General features: G+C 36.6%; 1 protein-coding gene across 1 annotated transcript in view; it reads right to left on the bottom strand.

Annotated features, from left to right (window-relative positions):
- LOC125096203 (phospholipid-transporting ATPase IB-like) overlaps positions 1-19,946 on the bottom strand; it is a 220,820-nt gene that overhangs the window by 101,138 nt on the left and 99,736 nt on the right. Inside the window, 3 exon segments of the mRNA XM_047722951.1 lie at positions 11,808-11,856; positions 11,859-11,979; positions 17,170-17,234. Of these exon segments, the coding sequence (XP_047578907.1) occupies positions 11,808-11,856; positions 11,859-11,979; positions 17,170-17,234 (235 nt within the window).

The raw sequence follows: 19,946 nt of genomic DNA on the forward strand, positions 1-19,946 counted from the left end.
GATAAATCTTACACTTGGGGTTCATTTTAGCTGGGTTCTTTTTTTTTTTCTTGTCATTTACTTTTGTTGGTCTTTTTGTTTGGCCATTTTTGTTTGTATACCTTATAAATCTTAACTTTGGGGCTTCTCTTTTTTTCTGTGTCTCTCTCTCTCTCTCTCTCTTTTTTTCTTTTCTCTTTCTTTTTAGTGGTGACTTCTGATTGCTCAGAAGCATTCCAGGGTGTACCTTGCCTGGATCACGGTTGATATATTTAGCTACACATCCCCTCAACCACCTCTCACCAAAATGACTAGGAGGAGCGACACCCAACAGAGGAAAAATTCAGAGACCATGCCCTCTCCATCAGAGCTATTGGGTATGGACATAAACAGTATGTTGGAAAGGGAATTCAGGTTTACAATTATCCAGGCAATGGCTAGGTTGGAGAAAACCATTAGTGTCAACATGGAATCGATAAGAGCAGAAGTGAAAGCCACCCAGGAAGAAGTTAAAGATGCTATCAAGGAGATCCAATCTAATCTAAATTCTCTAACAGCTAGGGTAACCTTGAGGCAGAAGATAGAACTAGTGATCTAGAGGACAAACTGATAGAAAGGATCAGGAAGAGGCCTGAACAAACAGCTTATAAGCCATGAAAACAGAATTAGGGAAATAAATGATGCCATGAAATGTTCCAACATCAGAATTATTGGGATTCCTGAGGGGGAGGAGAAAGAAAGAAGACTAGAAGATATAGTTGAACAAATTCTCCATGAAAATGTTCCCAATGTTGGGAATGGAACCAGTGTTCCTGTCCTAGAGGTAGAAGGAACACCCTCCAAGATAAACAAATCTAGAAAGACCCCGAGGCATTTGATTGTAACACTGATGAATCATAATTTTAGATAAGAGCTTTTGAGGGCAGCTGGGGGAAGAGATTCCTCAAGTACAGAGGAAGGCCCATCAGAATAAAGTCAGACATGTCCACAGAAACCTGGCAAGCCAGAAAGACATATTCAGGGCACTAGATGGGAAGAACATGCAGCCAAGAATAATTTATCCAGCAAGGTTGACATTCAAAATGAATGGAGAGATAAAGAGCTTCCAAGACCGACAAGGTTTAAAAGAGAATGTGAACACCAAGCCAGCACTACAAGAAATATTTTTAAATTAATTAATTATTTATTTGACAGAGAGAGAGAGATCACAAGTATGCAGAGAGGCAGGCAGGGGGGTGGGGGGAAGCAGGCTCCCTGCTGATCCCAGGACCCTGATATCATGACCTGAGCCAAAGGCAGAGGCTTAACCCATTGAGCCACCCAGGCACCTGGCACTATAAGAAATATTAAGGGAGGGGGTCCTATAGAAGAAGAAAGAACCCAAGAGTGTCATAGAACAGAAATTTACAGAGACAATCTTTAGAAACAAGGACTTCACAGGCAACATGATGTCAATAAAAACGTATCTTTCAATAATCACTCTCAATGTGAATGGCCTAAACGCTCCCATAAAATGGCAAAGGGTTGCAGATTGAATAAAACTACAGGACCCGCCCATATGTTGTTTACAAGAGACCCATTTAGAACCTAAGGATACACCCAGACTGAAAGTGAAAGGATGGAGAGGCATCTTTCCTGCCAATGGGCTTCAAAAAAAAAGCTAAGGTAGCAATTCTCATATCAGATAAATTAGATTTTAAAGACTGTAGTCAGAGATAAAGAAGGACACTACATCATTCTTAAAGTGTCTATTCACCAAGAAGATCTAGCAATTGTAAATATTTATGCCCCCAATATGGGAGCAGCCAACTACATAAGACAACTGTTAATCAAGATAAAGAGTCATATTGATATGAATACTTTAATAGTAGTGGATCTTCACATGCCACTCTCAGTAATAGATCATCCAAGCAGAAAATCAATAAAGAAACAAGAGCATTAAATGACACATTGGACCAGATATATACAGAACATAGCTATATACAGAACTCACAGATATATACAGAACATTCCACCCTAAAACAACAGAATACTCATTCTTCTCAAGTGCACATGGACCTTCCTCCAGAATAGACCACAGACTGGGTGACAAATCAGGGCTCAACCAATATCAAAAGATTGAGATTATTCCCTGCATATTCTCAGATCACAATGTTTTGAAAATGAAATTCAACCACACGAAAAAACTTGGAAGGAATTCAAACACTTGGAAACTAAAGACCACCCTGCTTAAGAATGTTTGGATCAACCAGGAAATCAAAGAAGAACTTAAACAATCCATGGAAACCAATAAGAATGAAGACACTTTGGTCCAAAACCCATGGGATACGGCAAAGGCAGTCCTAAGGGGGAAACACATAGCCATCCAAGCCTCCCTCAAAAAAATTGAAAAATCCAGAATACACCAGCTCTCTTTAAAGAACTGGAGAACCAACAATAAATGAAGCCAACCCCACATACAAGAAGAGAAATAAGGTTAGAGGAGAGATCAATGAGTTAGAAATGAGAGATACAGTAGAACACATCAAAGAAACTAGAAGCTGGTTCTTTGAAAGAATCAATAAGATCAATAAACTATTGGCCAAATTAATCCAAAAGCAAAGAGAGAGGACCCAAATTAAAAAATTATGAATGAAAAGGGAGAGATCATGACTAACACCAAGGAAATAGAAACAATCATCAGAAATTATTACTAACAGTTATATGCCAATAAGTTAAGCAACCTAGACGAAATGGATGGATTCCTGGAAACCTATAAACTTCTAAAACTGAATCAGGAAGAAATTGACAACCTGAAGAGATTAATATCTAGTAATGAGATTGAAGCAAGGATCAAAAACCTCCCCAAAACAAGAGCCCAGGACCTCATGGATTCCCTGGAGAATTCTACCAAACATTCAAAGAAGAAATAATACCTATTCTCCTGAAGCTGTTTCAAAAAAATACAAACAGAAGGAAAACTTCCAGATTCTTTTTATGAAGCCGTCATTACCCTGATCCCCAAACTAGGCAAAGACCCCACCAAAAAGGAGAATTTCAGACCAATATCCCTGATGAATATGTATGCCAAGATTCTCAACAATATCCTAGCTAATAGGATCCAACAGTATATTAAAAAGATTATCCACCATGACCAGGTGAGATTTATCAATGGGAGGCAAAGGTGGTTCAACATTTGCAAATCAATGTGATAGAACAAATCAATAAGAGAAGAGAGAAGAACCACATGGTCCTCTCAATTGATGCAGAAAAAGCATTTGACAAGATACAGCATCCATTCCTACTAAAACAATTCAAAGTATAGGGATAGAGGGAATATTCTTCAAGTTCATAAAATCTATCTATGAAAAACCCAAAGCGAATATCATCCTCAATGGGGAAAAGCTGACAGCCTTCCCTCTGAGATCAGGAACACGACAAGGATGTCCACTCTTGCCACTGTTATTCAACATAGTACTAGAAGTCCTAGCAACAGCAATCAGACAACAAAAAGAAATAAAGGGTATTTAAATTGGCATTGAAAGAGTCAAACTCTCTCTCTTTGCAGATAACACGATACTTTATATGGAAAACCCAAAAGACTCCACACCCAAACTACTAGAACTCATACAGCAATTCAGTAATGTGCCAGGATACAAAATCAATGTACAGAAATCAGTTGCTTTCTTATACATTAACAATGAAAATACAGAAAGGGAAATTAAAGAATTGATTCTGTTTACTATAGCACCAAGAATCATAAGATACTTGAGAATAAACCTAACCAAAGAGGTAAGGGATCTGTACTCGAAGAACTACAGGACATGCATGAAAGAAACTGAAGAAGACACAAAAAGATGGAAGACCATTCTATGCTCATGAATCAGAAGAATAAACATTATCAAAATGTCTATACTGCCTAGAGCCATCTATAATTTCAATGCCATCCCAATCAAAATTCCACCAGCGTTATTCAAAGAGCTGGAACAAACAATACTAAAATTTATATGGAACCAGAAGAGACCCCAAATTGCAAAGGGAATGTTGAAAAAAAAAAAAAAAACTGGGGGCATCACGTTGCCTGGTTTCAAGCTTTACTACAAAGCTGTGATCACCAAGACAGCATGGTACTGGCACAAAAACAGACACATAGACCAGTGGAACAGAGTAGATAGCCCAGATATGGACCCTTAACTCTATGGTCAAATAGTCTTTGACAAAGTAGGAAAAAATATACAGTGGAGAAAAGACAATCTCTTCAATAAAAGGTGCTGGGAAATTGGACAGCTATGTGTAGAAGAATGAAACTCAACCATTCTCTTTCACCACACACAAAGATAAACTCAAAGTGGATAAAAGACCTCAACGTGAGGCAGGTACCTATCAAAATCCTAGAGGAGAACATAGGCAGTAACCTCTTTGACATTGGCCACAGCAAATTCTTTCAAGATATGTCTCCAAAGGCAAAGGAAACAAAAGCAAAAATGAACTTTTGGGACTTCATCAAGATCAAAAGCTTCTGCACAGCAAAGGAAACAGTCAACCAAACAAAGAGGCAATGCATGGAATGGAAGATGATGTCCACAAATGACAGTAGAGACAAAGGGCTGATATCCAAGATCTATAAAGAACTCCTCAAACTCAACACACACAAAACAGTTAATCATGTCAAAAAATGGTCAGAAGACATAAACAGACACTTCTCCAAAGACGACATACAAATGGCTAACAGACACATGAAAAAATGTTCATCATCATTAGCAATCAGGGAGATTCAAATCAAAACCCCATTGAAATAACACCTTACACCGGTTAGAATGGCCAAAATTAACAAGACAGTAAACAACATGTGCTGGAGAGGATGTGAAGAAAGGGGAACCCTCTTAACTGTTGGTGGGAATGCAAGTTGGTGTAGCCACTTTGGAAAACAGTGTAGAGATTCCTTAAGAAATTAAAAATAGAGCTTCCCTATGACCCTGCAGTTGCACTACCAGGTATTTACTCCAAAGATACAGATGTAGTGAAAAGAAGGGCCATCTGTTCCCCAATGTTCATAGCAACAATGGCCACAGTAGCCAAACTGTGGAAAGAACCAAGATGTCCTTCAATGGACGGATGGATAAAGAAGATATGGTCCATATATACTATGGAGTATTATGCCTCCATCAGAAAGGATGAGTACCCAACTTTTGTATCAATGTAGATGGGACTGGAAGAGATTATGCTGAGTGAAATAAGTCAAGCAGAGAGAGTCAATTATCATATGGTTTCACTTATTTGTGGAGCATAAGGAATAACACGGAGGACATGGGGATATGGAGAGGAGAAGTGAGTTGGGGTAAATCAGAGGGGGAGACAAACCATGAGAGACTGTGGACTCTGAGAAACAAACAGGGTTTTGGAGGGGAGGGAGGTGGGGGGTTGGGTGAGCCTGGTTGTGAGTATTACGGAGGGCATGTATTGCATGGAGCACTGGGTATGGTGCATAAACAATGAATTTTGGAACACTGAAAAAAAAATTTAACTGGGACGCCTGGGCTCAGTTGGTTAAGCAGCTGCCTTCGGCTCAGGTCACGATCCTGGGATCAAGTCCCACATCGGGCTCCTTGCTCAGCAGGGAGCCTGCTTCTCCCTCTACCTCTGCCTGCCACTCTATCTGCCTGTGCTCACTCTCGCTCTTGCTCTCTCTCTCTGACAAATAAATAAATAAAATCTTTTAAAAAATTTAATTAAAAAATATACATGTTCATAGAATTGAAATAAAATACATTCAAAGAATCAAAGAAAATTGTAACAATTATGAGTCAACAAACAGCATATCCCAACAGAGGAATGGAAACTATTAAAAAATAGAAATTCTAGGGATGAAATGAAAAATATACTTCATTAACCTAAAATGAAACATCATATCTGAGATAGTGGAAGGAATCAGTAAATTTGAAATCACATCAATAGAAAACATGCAATACAAAAATAAAGGAGGGGAAATTAAAGAAAAATCCAGTGGCAGTGCCACACGTCTATAGTCAACATCAAGCATTTACTCATGTATATGATTGGAGTCCCTAAAGAAAGGGAAACCAAAAGTAGAAAGAAAGAAAGAAAAAAAACCTTGAAAAAGTAATGATTGAAACTTTCCAATCTGGTAGAAACAAAACAAAACATTAATTTAGGAATCCCCTGAATCCAAAGTAGAACAAATACAATAAGAACCACATATCAAACCAAAATAGACAAACAACTGAAACCAAATAACAAAGAGAAAATCTGGAAATTAGAAAGAGGAAAAGGATTCATCACATACAGGGCAACAACAGTACAAACTTCTCATCAGAAACAAGGGAGCCAGAAGACAACAGAATGACAAAATACCAAGGCAGGGGGGAGGGGGGAGAATAAATCTAGTATGTTCTTTGAAAATAGCTCTAAATTAGAAATCAGTAAGAGAAAGGGATATAGGAAAGACCAAAATGTGTGAGAATTAAATAACACTTTTAAATAGCCCATGAGATAAAAAAAAAATCAAGAGAAATGAGAAAATACTGTACTTGAACTGAATGATGATGAAAACACAACATATCAAAATTTGTGGTATGTAGTCAAATCAGTGCCTGAAAATTTATGGCTTAAATGCTTATAGTAGAAAAAAATTTTTAAATCAATGATAAAATCTCTATCTTAAGTTATGAGAAAAATTTTTAAAAATTCAGTCCAAAGTAATGCAAAAATAGAAAATAATGCATCCATTTCATCTAGGTTGCTTAGCTTATTGGCACATAACTGTTGATAATAACTTCTGATGATTGTTTCTACTTCCTTGGTGTTAGTTGTGATCTCTCCCTTTTCATTCATAATTTTATGAATTTGGGCTTTCTCTCTTTTCTTTTGGATTAGTGTGGCCAATCGTTTATCGATCTTATTGATTCTTTCAAAAAACCAGCTTCTAGTTTCATTGATACGTTCTACTGTATCTCTGGTTTCTACCTCATTGATCTCTGCCCTAATCTTGATTATTTCCCTTCTTATGTGTGGAGCTGGTTTGATTTATTGTTGATTCTCCAGTTCTTTAAGGTATACAGACAGCTGGTGTATTCTGGACTTTTCCATTCTTTTGAGGGAGGCTTGGATGGCTATGTATTTCCCCCTTAGGACCACCTTTGCTGTATCCCATAGGTTTTGGACTGAAGTGTCTTCATTCTCATTGGTTTCCATGAATTGTTGCAGTTCTTCTTTGATCTCCTGGTTGATCCAAGCATTCTTAAGCAAGGTGGTCTTTAGCTTCCAGGTGTTTGAGTTCCTTCCGAACTTTTCATTGTGACTGAGCTCCAGTTTCAAAGCATTGTGATCTGAGAATATGCAGGGAATAATCTCAGTCTTTTGGTATCAGTTGAGTCCTGATTTGTGATCCAGTATGTGGTCTATTCTGGAGAAGGTTCCATGTGCACTTGAGAAGAATGAGTATTCTGTTGTTTTAGGGTGGAATGTTCTGTATATATCTATGAGGTCCATCTGGTCCAATGTGTCATTCAATGCTCTTGTTTCTTTATTGATTTTCTGCTTTGATGATCTATTTCTGAGAGAGGCATGTTAAGATCTCCTACTATTAATGTATTCATATCAATATGACTCTGTATCTTGATTAACAGTTTTCTTATGTAACTGGCTGCTCCCATATTGGGGGCATATATATTTACAATTGTTAGATCATCTTGGTGGATAGTCCCTTTAAGAATTATATAGTGTCCTTCTGTATCTCTGACTACAGTCTTTAGTTTAAAATCTAATTTATCTGATTTGAGAATCGCTACCCTGGCCTTCATCATCACTAGCCATCAGGGAGATTCAAATTAAAACCACATTGAGATACCACCTTACACCCATTAGAATGGCCAAAATTAGCAAGACAGGAAACAACATGTGTTGGAGGGGATATGGAGAAAGGGGAACCCTCTTACACTGTTGGTGGGAATGCAAGTTGGTGCAGCCACTTTGGAGAACAGTGAGGAGATTCCTCAAGAAATTAAAAATAGAACTTCCCTATGACCCTGCAATTGCACTACTGGGTATTTACCCCAAAGATACAGATGTAGTGAAAAGAAGGGCCATCTGTACCCCAATGTTTATAGCAGCAATGGCCACGGTCACCAAACTGTGGAAAGAACCAAGATGCCCTTCAATGGATGAATGGATAAGGAAGATGTGGTCCATATACACTATGGAGTATTATGCCTCCATCAGAAAGGATGAATACCCAACTTTTGTAGCAACATGGATGAGACTGGAAGAGATTATGCTGAGTGAAATAAGTCAAGCAGAGAGAGTCAATTATCATATGGTTTCACTTATTTGTGGAGCATAACAAATAGCATGGAGGACAAGGGGAGATGAAGAGGAGAAGGGAGTTGAGGGAAATTGGAAGGGGAGGTGAACAATGAGAGACTATGGACTCTGAAAAACAATCTGAGGGTTTTGAAGGGGCGGGGGGGGTGGAGGTTGGGGAACCAGGTGGTGGGTATTAGGGAGGGCACGGATTGCATGGAGCACTGGGTGTAGTGCAAAAACAATGAATACTGTTACACTGAAAAAAATAAAAAATTTAAAAAAATAGAAAATACTATAAGTATGTAGTATATGTGAGAATATTATATCACTATGTTATAACATGCATTATTTTATAATGTTCATTTGTTATGCATAATAGTACATATGCATTATAAATATGATATATATCAGAACATAAGAACTGGACAAACCATGGAGTTGGCCTTTTGAAAATATCAGCGAAATTGGTAAAGCCCTAACTAGACTGATCAAGGAAACAAGTAAATTATTCATATGAGGAAGGAAAGAAGGACCACCACCATAAATCACGCAAAAGTAACAAATAAAGGAATGTTGTGAAAAACTTAATGGCAATACATTTGACAACTAGATCAAATGAATAAAGTCCTTGAAAAACACAAATCACAAACCTAACTGAAAAACTAGTAGAAAATATTTGCTAAATAAATTGAATTATTTATTAAGACCTTCCCACAAAGTCAGATCCAGATGGCATCAACAATGAAGTCTATCAAACATTTTGGGAAGAAATAATACCAATACCACAGAAAGTGTAGACAGAGGACAAGGAAATACCTCCCAAATTAATTTATCAGGCCAGAATTATTCTGAAACCAAAACCTTTTAAAAACTTGAAATAAAACCACAATTAGCCTTCACGAGTATGGACTAAAAAAAATTTTTTTTAAAGATTTTATTTATTTATTTGACAGACAGAGATCACAGGTAGGCAGAGAGGCAGGCAGAGAGAGGAAGTGAAGCATGCTCCCTGCTGAGCAGAGAGCCCAATGCGGGGCTCGATCCCAGGACCCTGGGATTATGACCTGAGCCAAAGGCAGAGGCTTTAACCCCCTGAGCCACCCAGGTGCCCCATGGACTAAAAATTCTTAATGAAATTTTCAAGTATATAGAAAAACAGTGGGCGCCTGGGTGTCTCAGTAGGTTAAGCGTCTGCCCTTTGGCTCAGGTCACGTTCTCAGGATCCTGGGATAGAGCCTGGTGTCAGGTTCCCTGCTCAGCGGAGAGTCACTTCTCTCTCTCTCTCTGCCCCTCCCCCCTGCTTGTGCTTGCCCTTTGTCTCTTTCTCCCTCTCACTCTCAAAAAAATAAACAAAATCTTTTAAAAAAGAAAAATGATAAAATTCAGTCATAAAATTTTGAAGCCATGAAGAATGTTAGAGACAGACTCTACTCTCCTTCCCTACCACCACTTCCTTTTTAAGTTACAGTTTCAGCCAGTTCCATACCAAATTGCTTTCATCAGTCCCGGATATAGCTCAATCAACAGACTTCAGTTTTGTATTCATTTATGTTTACTGTTCATCTAATGGGACACTTAAAGAGATGAAGTGACTAAATGGAGAAACTAAGGCAATGAACCACTTAAACCTGGATAGCTGAGAGTTGCTGTCATGGTTGGTCGAAGAATGACTCCTGCAGAAGCTGGACAGGGAAGAGAGTGAGGTCAAGTTGGACATTTCCCTGCTCCTCCCTGCCATGTCTTCTCCAGGTGGCTGTGTCTGCCTACCACAGCTCAGGGCTCCTCTAGAGGCAGTCCACTCTGCAGGGCTCCCTCTTTGCAGGTATAGGGAATACTCTACTCCTCCGATCCTTTTGGACCTAGGGGCATATCGGCTCTTTCCACTGTTACCAGCATGTATATGATCTCTTTGTTTTAATCTTGAGATTCTGACAGCAAGTTATCTTTAAGATCCAAACATAATGTCCCATTTGCTGAGATTTCTGGGAGAAAGCATATGTGTGTCTTCCTCTGGATGGAATCTTACGAGTTTGTGAAGCTTGAGTCTCTCAACCCCAACCTGCTGCCAAAAGGGGATCTGGCCTGGGGATAAAGCCTGCACCAGGTGAATCAAAAGGGAGACACCATTTGAACTCTACATCAAACCACAAGTAAAGCCAGATTTAGGACAAACCACTAATAGTTCACTGCAAACCAACTACTGGAATATCCATCCTTTGTGGCAAAATTAGTCCGTGTTCTCTCCTTCTCCCTGCTTCTTCAGTATGTCCTTTCATTGTTTCCTCCAGCATGAGTAGGAAGTTTGGGCAGAGAAAAAGTGAGCATTCCTTAAAATATTTTTCTGATGCAAAATGAAAACTGGTCAATTAAATCTAAATAGTTAAAAGAAACAAAAATTTTGGTGAATTGACTATTGATGAATTTTCTTGCTTCCCTTGAAGTCAGCTTTACCTACAGAATTTTCAGTCATGCAAGCTAATAAATTCCCTTTTTGCTCAAGCTGGATTTGAATTCAGCTTTCCATTATTTTTATCAGTTCTAACTAATGGAAGACTAAATCACAAAGAATCCTAAAGGCTAAACTATAATCATGACAAGTGCGAGTGGAGTGAAGAACAGAAAGTGATGACTTTTTATAGCAGATGCTGAATGAATCTGAACACAGAAGGACATCTAAGGGAAACATTCAAAGCTTATAGGGAACCCAACTGATTCAGTAGTAAATCTATATTAATACTTAGAAGTTCAATGCATCAAGATGTTTTAATAATTGGTTATGTTACTATTTTCATTCAGGAGCAGGGAACAATTGTACCTAGTTTCATTATTTTCTTAGTTCCAGCCATTTTTGCCGTACATGATTTGTCCTTTTTTTTTTTTTGGCTTTTCTTTTTTTTTTTTAATTGTGTTATGTTAGTCACCATAAAATACACCATTAGTTTTTTTTTTAAGATTTTATTTATTTATTTGACAGATAGAGATCACAAGTAGGCAGAGAGGCAGGCAAAGAGAGAGGAGGAAGCAGGCTCCCTGCTGAGCAGAGAGCCTGATGCGGGGCTCAATCCCAGGACCCTGAGATCATGACCTGAGCTGAAGGCAGAGGCTTTAACCCACTGAGCCACCCAGGCGCCCCACATCATTAGTTTTTGATCCAGTGTTCCAAGACTCACCTTTTTAAGTTGATGTTTGACTTGCACTAATACTTATAGTTTCATTTTCCTCTAGAGATCAGTGGATTTTTTTTCAGATTTGCCCCTCATTATAAATAGAGGGCTTTTGTTCTTACTGAAGACATACATCAATACATCACTAAATAATTTATCACTAAAAAATTATAATCTGCTTTCTAGTAATATCTTAAGCCTGACAAGTAAAATTAAATTCAGACATCTTTCTTCAATTTGAGCATATATTTTACCAATAAGGAACTTTGCTTCTACAAAAACTTGTATTTCCATGTCCACATTTTCTTTATGTGAACAGTGTTAAAGATAGCTGGGAGAGAAGAACAGTGAATGTATCCTTACCTACAACATAATACTGCTTTACATGAGAGGGCCAAATTGAGGAAGCTCCTTTAATTTCAGAATGGAGGGCATACTTCAAGGTTTCACCATCAATGATGAGGGCCAGGTCATTTTCTTTACTTATCTGGGTTCCGAGAGCTTCACAGTGCTGAGTAATGGCTTGTTGTGTTGCCTATAACAAAGGTGGGGGAGGGAATCACTTTATTTTTCTCATTTTAAATATAAATGAAAGACTTTCTGAATCAAGATGGTAGACTGAGGGATATTTTTACCTCATTCTACCCTTCAAATAGCTCACTGAAATTTAAAGATAAATAACATGAAAAGAATATTGCCATCATTGGTCATTGGTGAAATGCCAATTGAAACCACAATGAGATACTACTTCACATGCATTAGCATGACTAGAATCAAAAAGTCAGATAATAAGTGTTGATCAGGATATAGAGAAATACAAAACTCCCATACACTGCTGTTGGGAATGTAAAATGGTGTAGCCACTTTGGAAAATAGTCTGACAGTTCCACAGATGGGTAAACATGGAGTTCACCCATGACCCAGCAATTCCACTCATACATATATATACCCAAGACAAATGAAAACAAGTGTCTACACAAAACTTGTATGTGAAAGTTTAGAGCAGCATTATTCACAGTTGCCTAAGTTATAACAACCTAATGAATGGATAAACAAAATATGGTATATCCAAATTATGGAATATTCTTTAGCTATATAAAGGTTATGAAGTATCAATGAATGCTACAACATGAATTTACCTTGAAAATATGGTAACTAAAAGAAGCCAGTCAAAAAGACTGTATGCTATTATGATTCAATTCACATGAAAGTTAAGAAAAACAAACCTATAGAGACAAAAAGTAGATTAATGGTTGTTTAGTGTTGGGGAAGGAGGATGAGAGAGATGATATCTAAAGAGTAGGGAGATTCTTTTAGAGGTGTTGAAAGTGTTCTAAAAGTGGACTATGGTGGCAGTTGCATGTATAAGTGAAAATATTAAAACAGATTGAATTGTACACATTAAATGTAAATTTTATGTAATGTGGATTATATCTCAATAAAGCTGTTTTTTTAAAGGTTTAGAAGTAAGAGTGAATTCTTATCAGTTGGAAAATACAGATGGATGCTAATAGCCTATTAGAAAATTCAGAGAATTTTTGAGAAAAATATCAAAAGTGGGAACAAAATAATGGAGTGAACTCTACAAAACTGAGTCTCAGACTTCTAAGGAAGAAATAAAGAAATTGTAGAGATTCATCACTCAATTTAAGATGTGTGGGCATCACCTCCCTTAGCTTATTTTCCTCACCCCAACCTTTCCTTCCCTCATAAAAAACAACTGTTGAAAGCTCAAAAGAGCAGGGAGCCTGCTTCTCCCTCTCCCTCTACTACTTCCTCTGCTTGTGCTCTCTTGCTCTCTGTGTCAAATAAATAAATAAAAACTTTTTTTTTTTAAAGTTCAAATTTTTATAGAAAGTACTCCCCATGCCAGTAGCAGAGTGGGAAATTCAGGTAGTAGAATATTTTAAGGAAAATGTGTAATAAAATGTTAAGTTATAGACATTAATACTAAAGAAAATTCCTTCATCAAATACAAGTGAAATTTTAAAAAAATCAATTACCACTTTCTATTGAAACATTAGTGAACTAAGTTATTTCTTAGTTATATATTTCTTAGCCAGACTATTTCTTGATTCTTACCAACTCTGTTTTACTTCTATGACTATGTGAAATGAATGTCATAAATTATTAAATCATATTTAAAAGATTATTTAATTATAATTAAATAATTAAACATATAATTAATATATATTATAATTTTCAGTTATAGTCAATGATCTATAGAAATCAGAGATTTTTATGATGTCCCCTAAACATATTAATAAATGAAATTTTAAGAAAGTGTGCCACTTGAGGAAAAATTTTAAACATAATAGGTATCAAGCATCAAAAGCTTTAATGAAAAAAACCTCCTCCCTATTTTTCCCAGGAGGCCTTCTTTACTCGTTACTCAAATGAAATAACTGTGTTTCCCAAAAGAAAAGGTACTTTAATAATCCTGGAATTACTGAGGGCTTTTTATAAACCTCAAGGTCTAATAACAGATGGAATTCAAACACTTGAAATTTGATTTCATACTGTGTAGGAACTATGATGTATTATATATATGTATAATTAATGTATATCATAGTAAGCATTTCTACTTCTGTTTTTACTACACAGTGGACTGCATATTTCATCAATGATCTCACATAACTATAATCGTTTTGTTGCCCCGAAGATAATCTGGCAAAATGAAAGTTTTCCTCACTTTAATAATTCTCATACTTCATTTGGTCAGTGAACACAAAACTTGGTGCTTTTCTAGTTAATATATTATTCTCAATTTTACAGCTTCTTAGAACAAGTAAATGCTTGGAGCTAAAGCTATTAATTTAATGTCCTATTTTTTCTTCCACTGCTAAATTGTTTATTTATCAGTCCTGCTGCCAATGTTAACAGAAGTTAAAGGTAATTCCTCCAACATGGTTCATTCTAGAACATGACTACCTGAGTCATTTGCCAACATTAATTATGTAAAATCCTGCAACACAACCTGAAGCACATTATATGGGTAAATTGCATTATATGCTTCATATGGAAAACAAGTCTATCAGTAAGTAAATAATGATTATTTAAGAATAATGAGTTTTGAAAATGACATAACTCTAAAGTTTACAGGAACTGAAAACATAACAGAAAATCTTAGAGAAACAATGTACCAGGATCACTATGCAAGTCACAATATCTAAGTGACATAAAGTTTTCCATAGTAAGCTTCACTAACAAGATTAGCTTCTGGAAAATTCTAACTCATTCATCTAATTACTTATGCAACTTTATTCCTCTCAAAGTTGAAGAATACTGTCCATTGTACAAACTTAAATTAAAGGTTAAAAGTTAGTCTAAGGTGCTGAAATTTCAACAATGACACATAAAGAGCTTGGATTCACCACTGCCATCCTTATAGAAAAAAATGTTGAACAAAGTGAAAACCAACCTTCTTTGGACCTATCAGAGATAGATGAGATCACATGATAAACTGTCACCAGAAATCTGAATAGACAAATGACCTGTGTGTAACTAGAGCAGGAGGAACTACTATAGTCACAAACTGGTAGGAATACTTAACTGGTAATTTTGAGGAATTGATGTAGCCTGAGTATGAGTTACCCCAAAAGTGAGAAACTCCTTGGGTTACAATCTTGATGGACGATGACATTTTTGTGGATTTACTTCTAGAAACCTCACCAGGTTCTCATGGTGAAAAGCCAAGGAAAATTCCCCTCATGGTTCAGGCAGGAGGAGGGGGAAAGTGAACATTTTGATAGATGCCCAGAGCGTTCTCCATAATGAAAGCCTAGTCTCTAAAGCTAAAGACTTTACCAGAGTCTTATCCCTAAAGCAAAGAATGTTTACCCAATTCTAACCCCCTCTAACCTCCCTATCTCAACCAAGGGGAGAAAACTGCTAAGAAATACTTATAAAGACATAGGGGCACAGACTCACTAAAAGACTGAGATTTAATCATAAGAACACTTCTCTTACCACACACCTTACAAGACACCAACAGGGCCCCAGTATAGTAACAGCGCATTACACACAAAAGAGCTGAGGCACAGATCTATTTAAGGAGGAGTTCTCAGAGAAACCCCAAGACAGTACCGGGGAATAAACAAGGACGCTAGAGGAATCTGGAGCTTCTCGTGTGTATAGCTGCAACAAACATTAAATACAGCCAGATTAACATAAAACTTCACATAAAGGCCTTTACCACAATTTCTCTTACCATATTCATCATGTCCAGCTCCCAATAAAAATTACAAGACATGCTAAAAGGCAAGAAAAAGCACTGCCTGAAGAGCTAAAGCAAATATCAGAACCAGATTCAAAGATAATGCAGATTTTGGAAGTATCAGACAGTGAATTTGAAATAAGCTCTGATTATGTGCTATGGTGAGTGCTGTGAAGTGTGTAAAACTGGTGATTCACAAACCCATACCCTTGGGGCTAAGAATATATTATATGTTAATTTAAAAAAAACTCTGATTAACATGTTAAGCACTCTAATGGAAAAATAGACAACATAAAAGAACAAAGGGAGGAAGATAAGCAGACAGATGGAAACACTTAAGAAAGAATAAAAATGAAACACTAGAAATTTAAAAAACACTGTAACAGAAATGAAGAACGCCCTTATTGGGCCCAACAATAGACTGCACAAAGTCTAAAAATTAATGAGCTTAAAGATATATCAACAGAAATTTCCCAAACTGAAATATAAAGGAAAAAAATTAGATTAAAAAAACAGAATGGAATATTCAAGAACTGTGGACAATTTAAAAGGTCTAACATACAGCTAATTGGAATATCAGAAGGAGAAGAGAAAGAGAACAGGAAAAAAAAAAATTTAAGTATGAATGACTAAGAATGTTCCCAAACTCTAGCAAACATATAACTACAGACCCAGGAAACTTAGAAAACACCAAGAAGGATCAATACGAAAAAATTTACACCTAGCATATTCAAACCACAAAATCAGAGGTAAAAAAGAAATGTTGAAAGAAGTCAAAGAGAAGAATAAAGTAAGAAACGCAAGCTTGACATCAGAAACAATACAGTTGAGAAGAATGTGTTGAAGGAATGAGAAACACCAACTTAGAATTCTATATCCAGTGTAAATATCCCTCAAAGGTGAAAGAGAAAGATTTTTCTGAGACAAAAACAGGAAATTCAATGCCAGCTGATCTGCCTCATAAGAAATATTTTTAAAGTTTTAGGGTATGTGTCAGGCACTTAGATCTACATTTTTAAAAAGAAGACTGAAAAGGAATAGATTAAATATATTTAAGTTTCTTTAAAAATGATAAGAAAATTGCACAGTAAAAAATATTTAAAGAAAATAAATGGCTATAGCCATTTAATTTTTAAGGGCAAGGAGGTTCAATATTAGATTACAAAAGCCTTTCATTCCTTCCATGTAAGTGCTACGTATGTACTCAAACTTTTGATAAAGATGGATTTGTACATATTTTCTCTCTCTCCCATTTTTTTGTTCATTTTTAAAATCAAGAATCTGAGTGCTGGATTTGGTAGGATGTCAGAAGCAGGGGTGATAAAGTCAGAAGCAGGGGTGATAAAGGACTAGCCTAAGAATGAGGCAAGAACTGGGGACCAGAGGTAATGTTCTAATGCACTTGAGTGAGAGTTGAAGGCAACTTACATAGATTTTAAGGTGTGGGGGAACACTCAAGCAATAAATTGGTTACACGTATATTTAATCAAATTTTTAAAAATCACTTACCTCCAATGAGTTTAAATTCAATTGAATACGAAACATGTGAGCTGATATCAGTTTACAGGAATATGCTACCAAGAGAAAAATAAAGATGTCACATATTTGAAGACTCGATGCCTTCCATGCATTCATGTTTTTACAATAAGAATTCTATTTATGTTCTTTCTTCATCATACTCTCTGCTTTACAACTAGGTCAAAGCCTAGAATCCCATCACAAATACTGAACAACAGGTTGTAGACAAAAGAAATTGAAACATTGCTTCATTTTCATCTTAATTGGCCACCTAAATAGAAATGGTTGGGAAGTTGCATATAACTAATGGCTAAATCTGTACTTTGAAATGTCTGTGGGTTTTTATTTTTATTATCTTTAGATGATGGGAGATTCGGGTCATGCTTTGTAACAATTCCAAGTCTTGAGGAAGCCAAGTTCTGTTGAATCAAGCTGCTATATCAATAGTATTCTGCCTACTGTTACTAATAAAATCCTAGGTGTGATTCAAGGAAATAAACTCACCCAATCCTCATAATAATGTTCAATGTGATGCTTAAGTTAGACACCTCAGGGAGCATTTTCCAATTTGAAAAAGTCATTCTCACCTTAGAAATTAGACTGAGGATATTTTTTGTAAATACGGGATTAGCCTATGAGGGCGCAAATACAAAATCACATCTGTATCTACAAGAATGAAACGGTCTCTGAGATAGATGAACCCTTATCAAAAAAGTTTGAGGGGTTGTAAAAGCAGCCATTTTAAAGTTCTGTGAAGCTGAGGAAACATCCGCAAACAACCAGTTCAAAAAGAGTCACTTGCTTTTCCTCCTATAGGCTCAAAGGGGCACAGTTTGAAAGCGGCTGGATGAATGAAAGGAATTAACCCTGCTATGAAAATAATAGGAAGTACTGATGAGTGTACGAAGAGAGCCCAGGAAATGTTGAGCAAGTTTGGACAGTATTTGTCTTCCTTCTTATAGGTTCAGTTTTGCCCCTGAGAAAGAATGGCTGTTCTAAGGAGATGGTATGTGGGTGTTTAATTCGGCATCTGTCCACAAGTCCGGGAGCCTTCCCACTCTCCAAAGTACTACTACTTCATCCTCTCCTCTCCCACCCCAGCCATCCTCACAGAAAAATGGAAATATGGGATCCCTTGGTCAAAAACCAAGGGTTAGGGGGAGGAGGGAAGGTCATTATAGATTCTAAAATAGGAAGTTTTTCTCTAAAAATATTTTATACTTATAAAATGTAACAGGGATAGTGGTGATAGACAAAAAACAACATAAACTTACAAATTGCAAAAAAATATATATATAGTCTTGGTGCCATAATCTTATATAATGTGATAAAAATAAAACTTTGTTAATGTGATATCTTATTTGATCATAAGATTTTTCTGTCTTACACATCTAATTCATTTATTCAATCATCAAAATTTATATTTTTAGCAACTTTATTTTCAAACAATATATGTAGTTGAAAGCAATGTTGGTCACTCTTGGAAAATGTAAGATTTTCAATAATTTTTGACCATTTTTAATTTTGAGCGTGACCTTTCTGATGCAACTATTATTAGAACTATTATGATTTTTTTTAATAGGCTGTAAGGACATTGTAATGAATTTCTGATATGTTATTTTGAAAATTAAATTCTTATACATTTGTAACTGATGATTCCTATGGAACAAATTTTCTAAAATGAACTGTTCATATAAATCATTTTCATGTAAGTTGAAATTTAATTTAAATATAAATTTATACAATATCATTTAATATTTCCTTGGAAATTTCCTGAAACTTGTAGACATCATACAGAAAAGCAAAAGTAGCTTCATGATTTTTATAGAATGCAAAATGCTTATTTATGTATTCTACTGCAGCCTATCCAATTACAGGAGATAATCATTTTTAAATGTCCTTCTTCACCAATTATTGGTTCATCTGATGCTTCCTATGTAAACAGTGTTCCCCCCCCCTCACAATAGTAATGATCTTTAAATTTAATTTCTAGAAATTTTGAAGCCTGTAGATATTTGTTTTGCCTTATTGCAGTGGTTTTTCAAAATCAGAGATTCTAAACTTCTCAAAGAATTCTAAAGATTTCCTGATAGGCTTTATTGCAATGTTCCTGTGTCCACTTTCATTTTGTAATAAATTACTGACAAAGTTCACTGCCTAATGCTGGCAGTTTCTGTACCAGCACCCAGCTTGGAGAGTTAATACTTCTGCTAGACAAGCCAGCCTACTGTGGGTGCTGGTACTGCCCCCACCAGGGACCTTCCTTTCTCCTGAAGCTGTTGCTGCTGGCTCTGTATAGACAAAGGCTAAAAGTCTCCATATATTATGATGAAAATTCAATCAGTGTGCAGGCACTGAGTTTTACTCAGTATGTTCTCAATACGTTTACTCATACCCAGCATTATGTCGGGTGCAAGGGAAGATTCACAACAGGTATATGATAGGCCTCTTAAAACCTAAGGAATCAGGCGTCCCGCGTGTGTGCACCTAATCTCAACTGGTCTGCCCGAGACCCCCTGAGCGCCTACCCTAGGCCCCCGCGCGGTCCCATTTCCGCTCCAACAAGATGAAAAAACTATCGTGAACCAGGAGAAACTCGCCAAACTGCAAGCACAAGTGCACATTGGTGGGAAAGGAACTGCTTGCGGAAAGAAGAAGGTGGTTCATAGAACAGCTACAGCAGATGATAAAACACTTCAGTTCTCCTTAAAGAAGTTAGGGGTAAACAATATCTCTGGTATTGAAGAAGTGAGTATGTTCACAAACCA

Source organism: Lutra lutra, chromosome 3 (genome assembly GCF_902655055.1).
Source record: "Lutra lutra chromosome 3, mLutLut1.2, whole genome shotgun sequence".
Taxonomy (NCBI): Eukaryota; Metazoa; Chordata; class Mammalia; order Carnivora; family Mustelidae; genus Lutra; species Lutra lutra.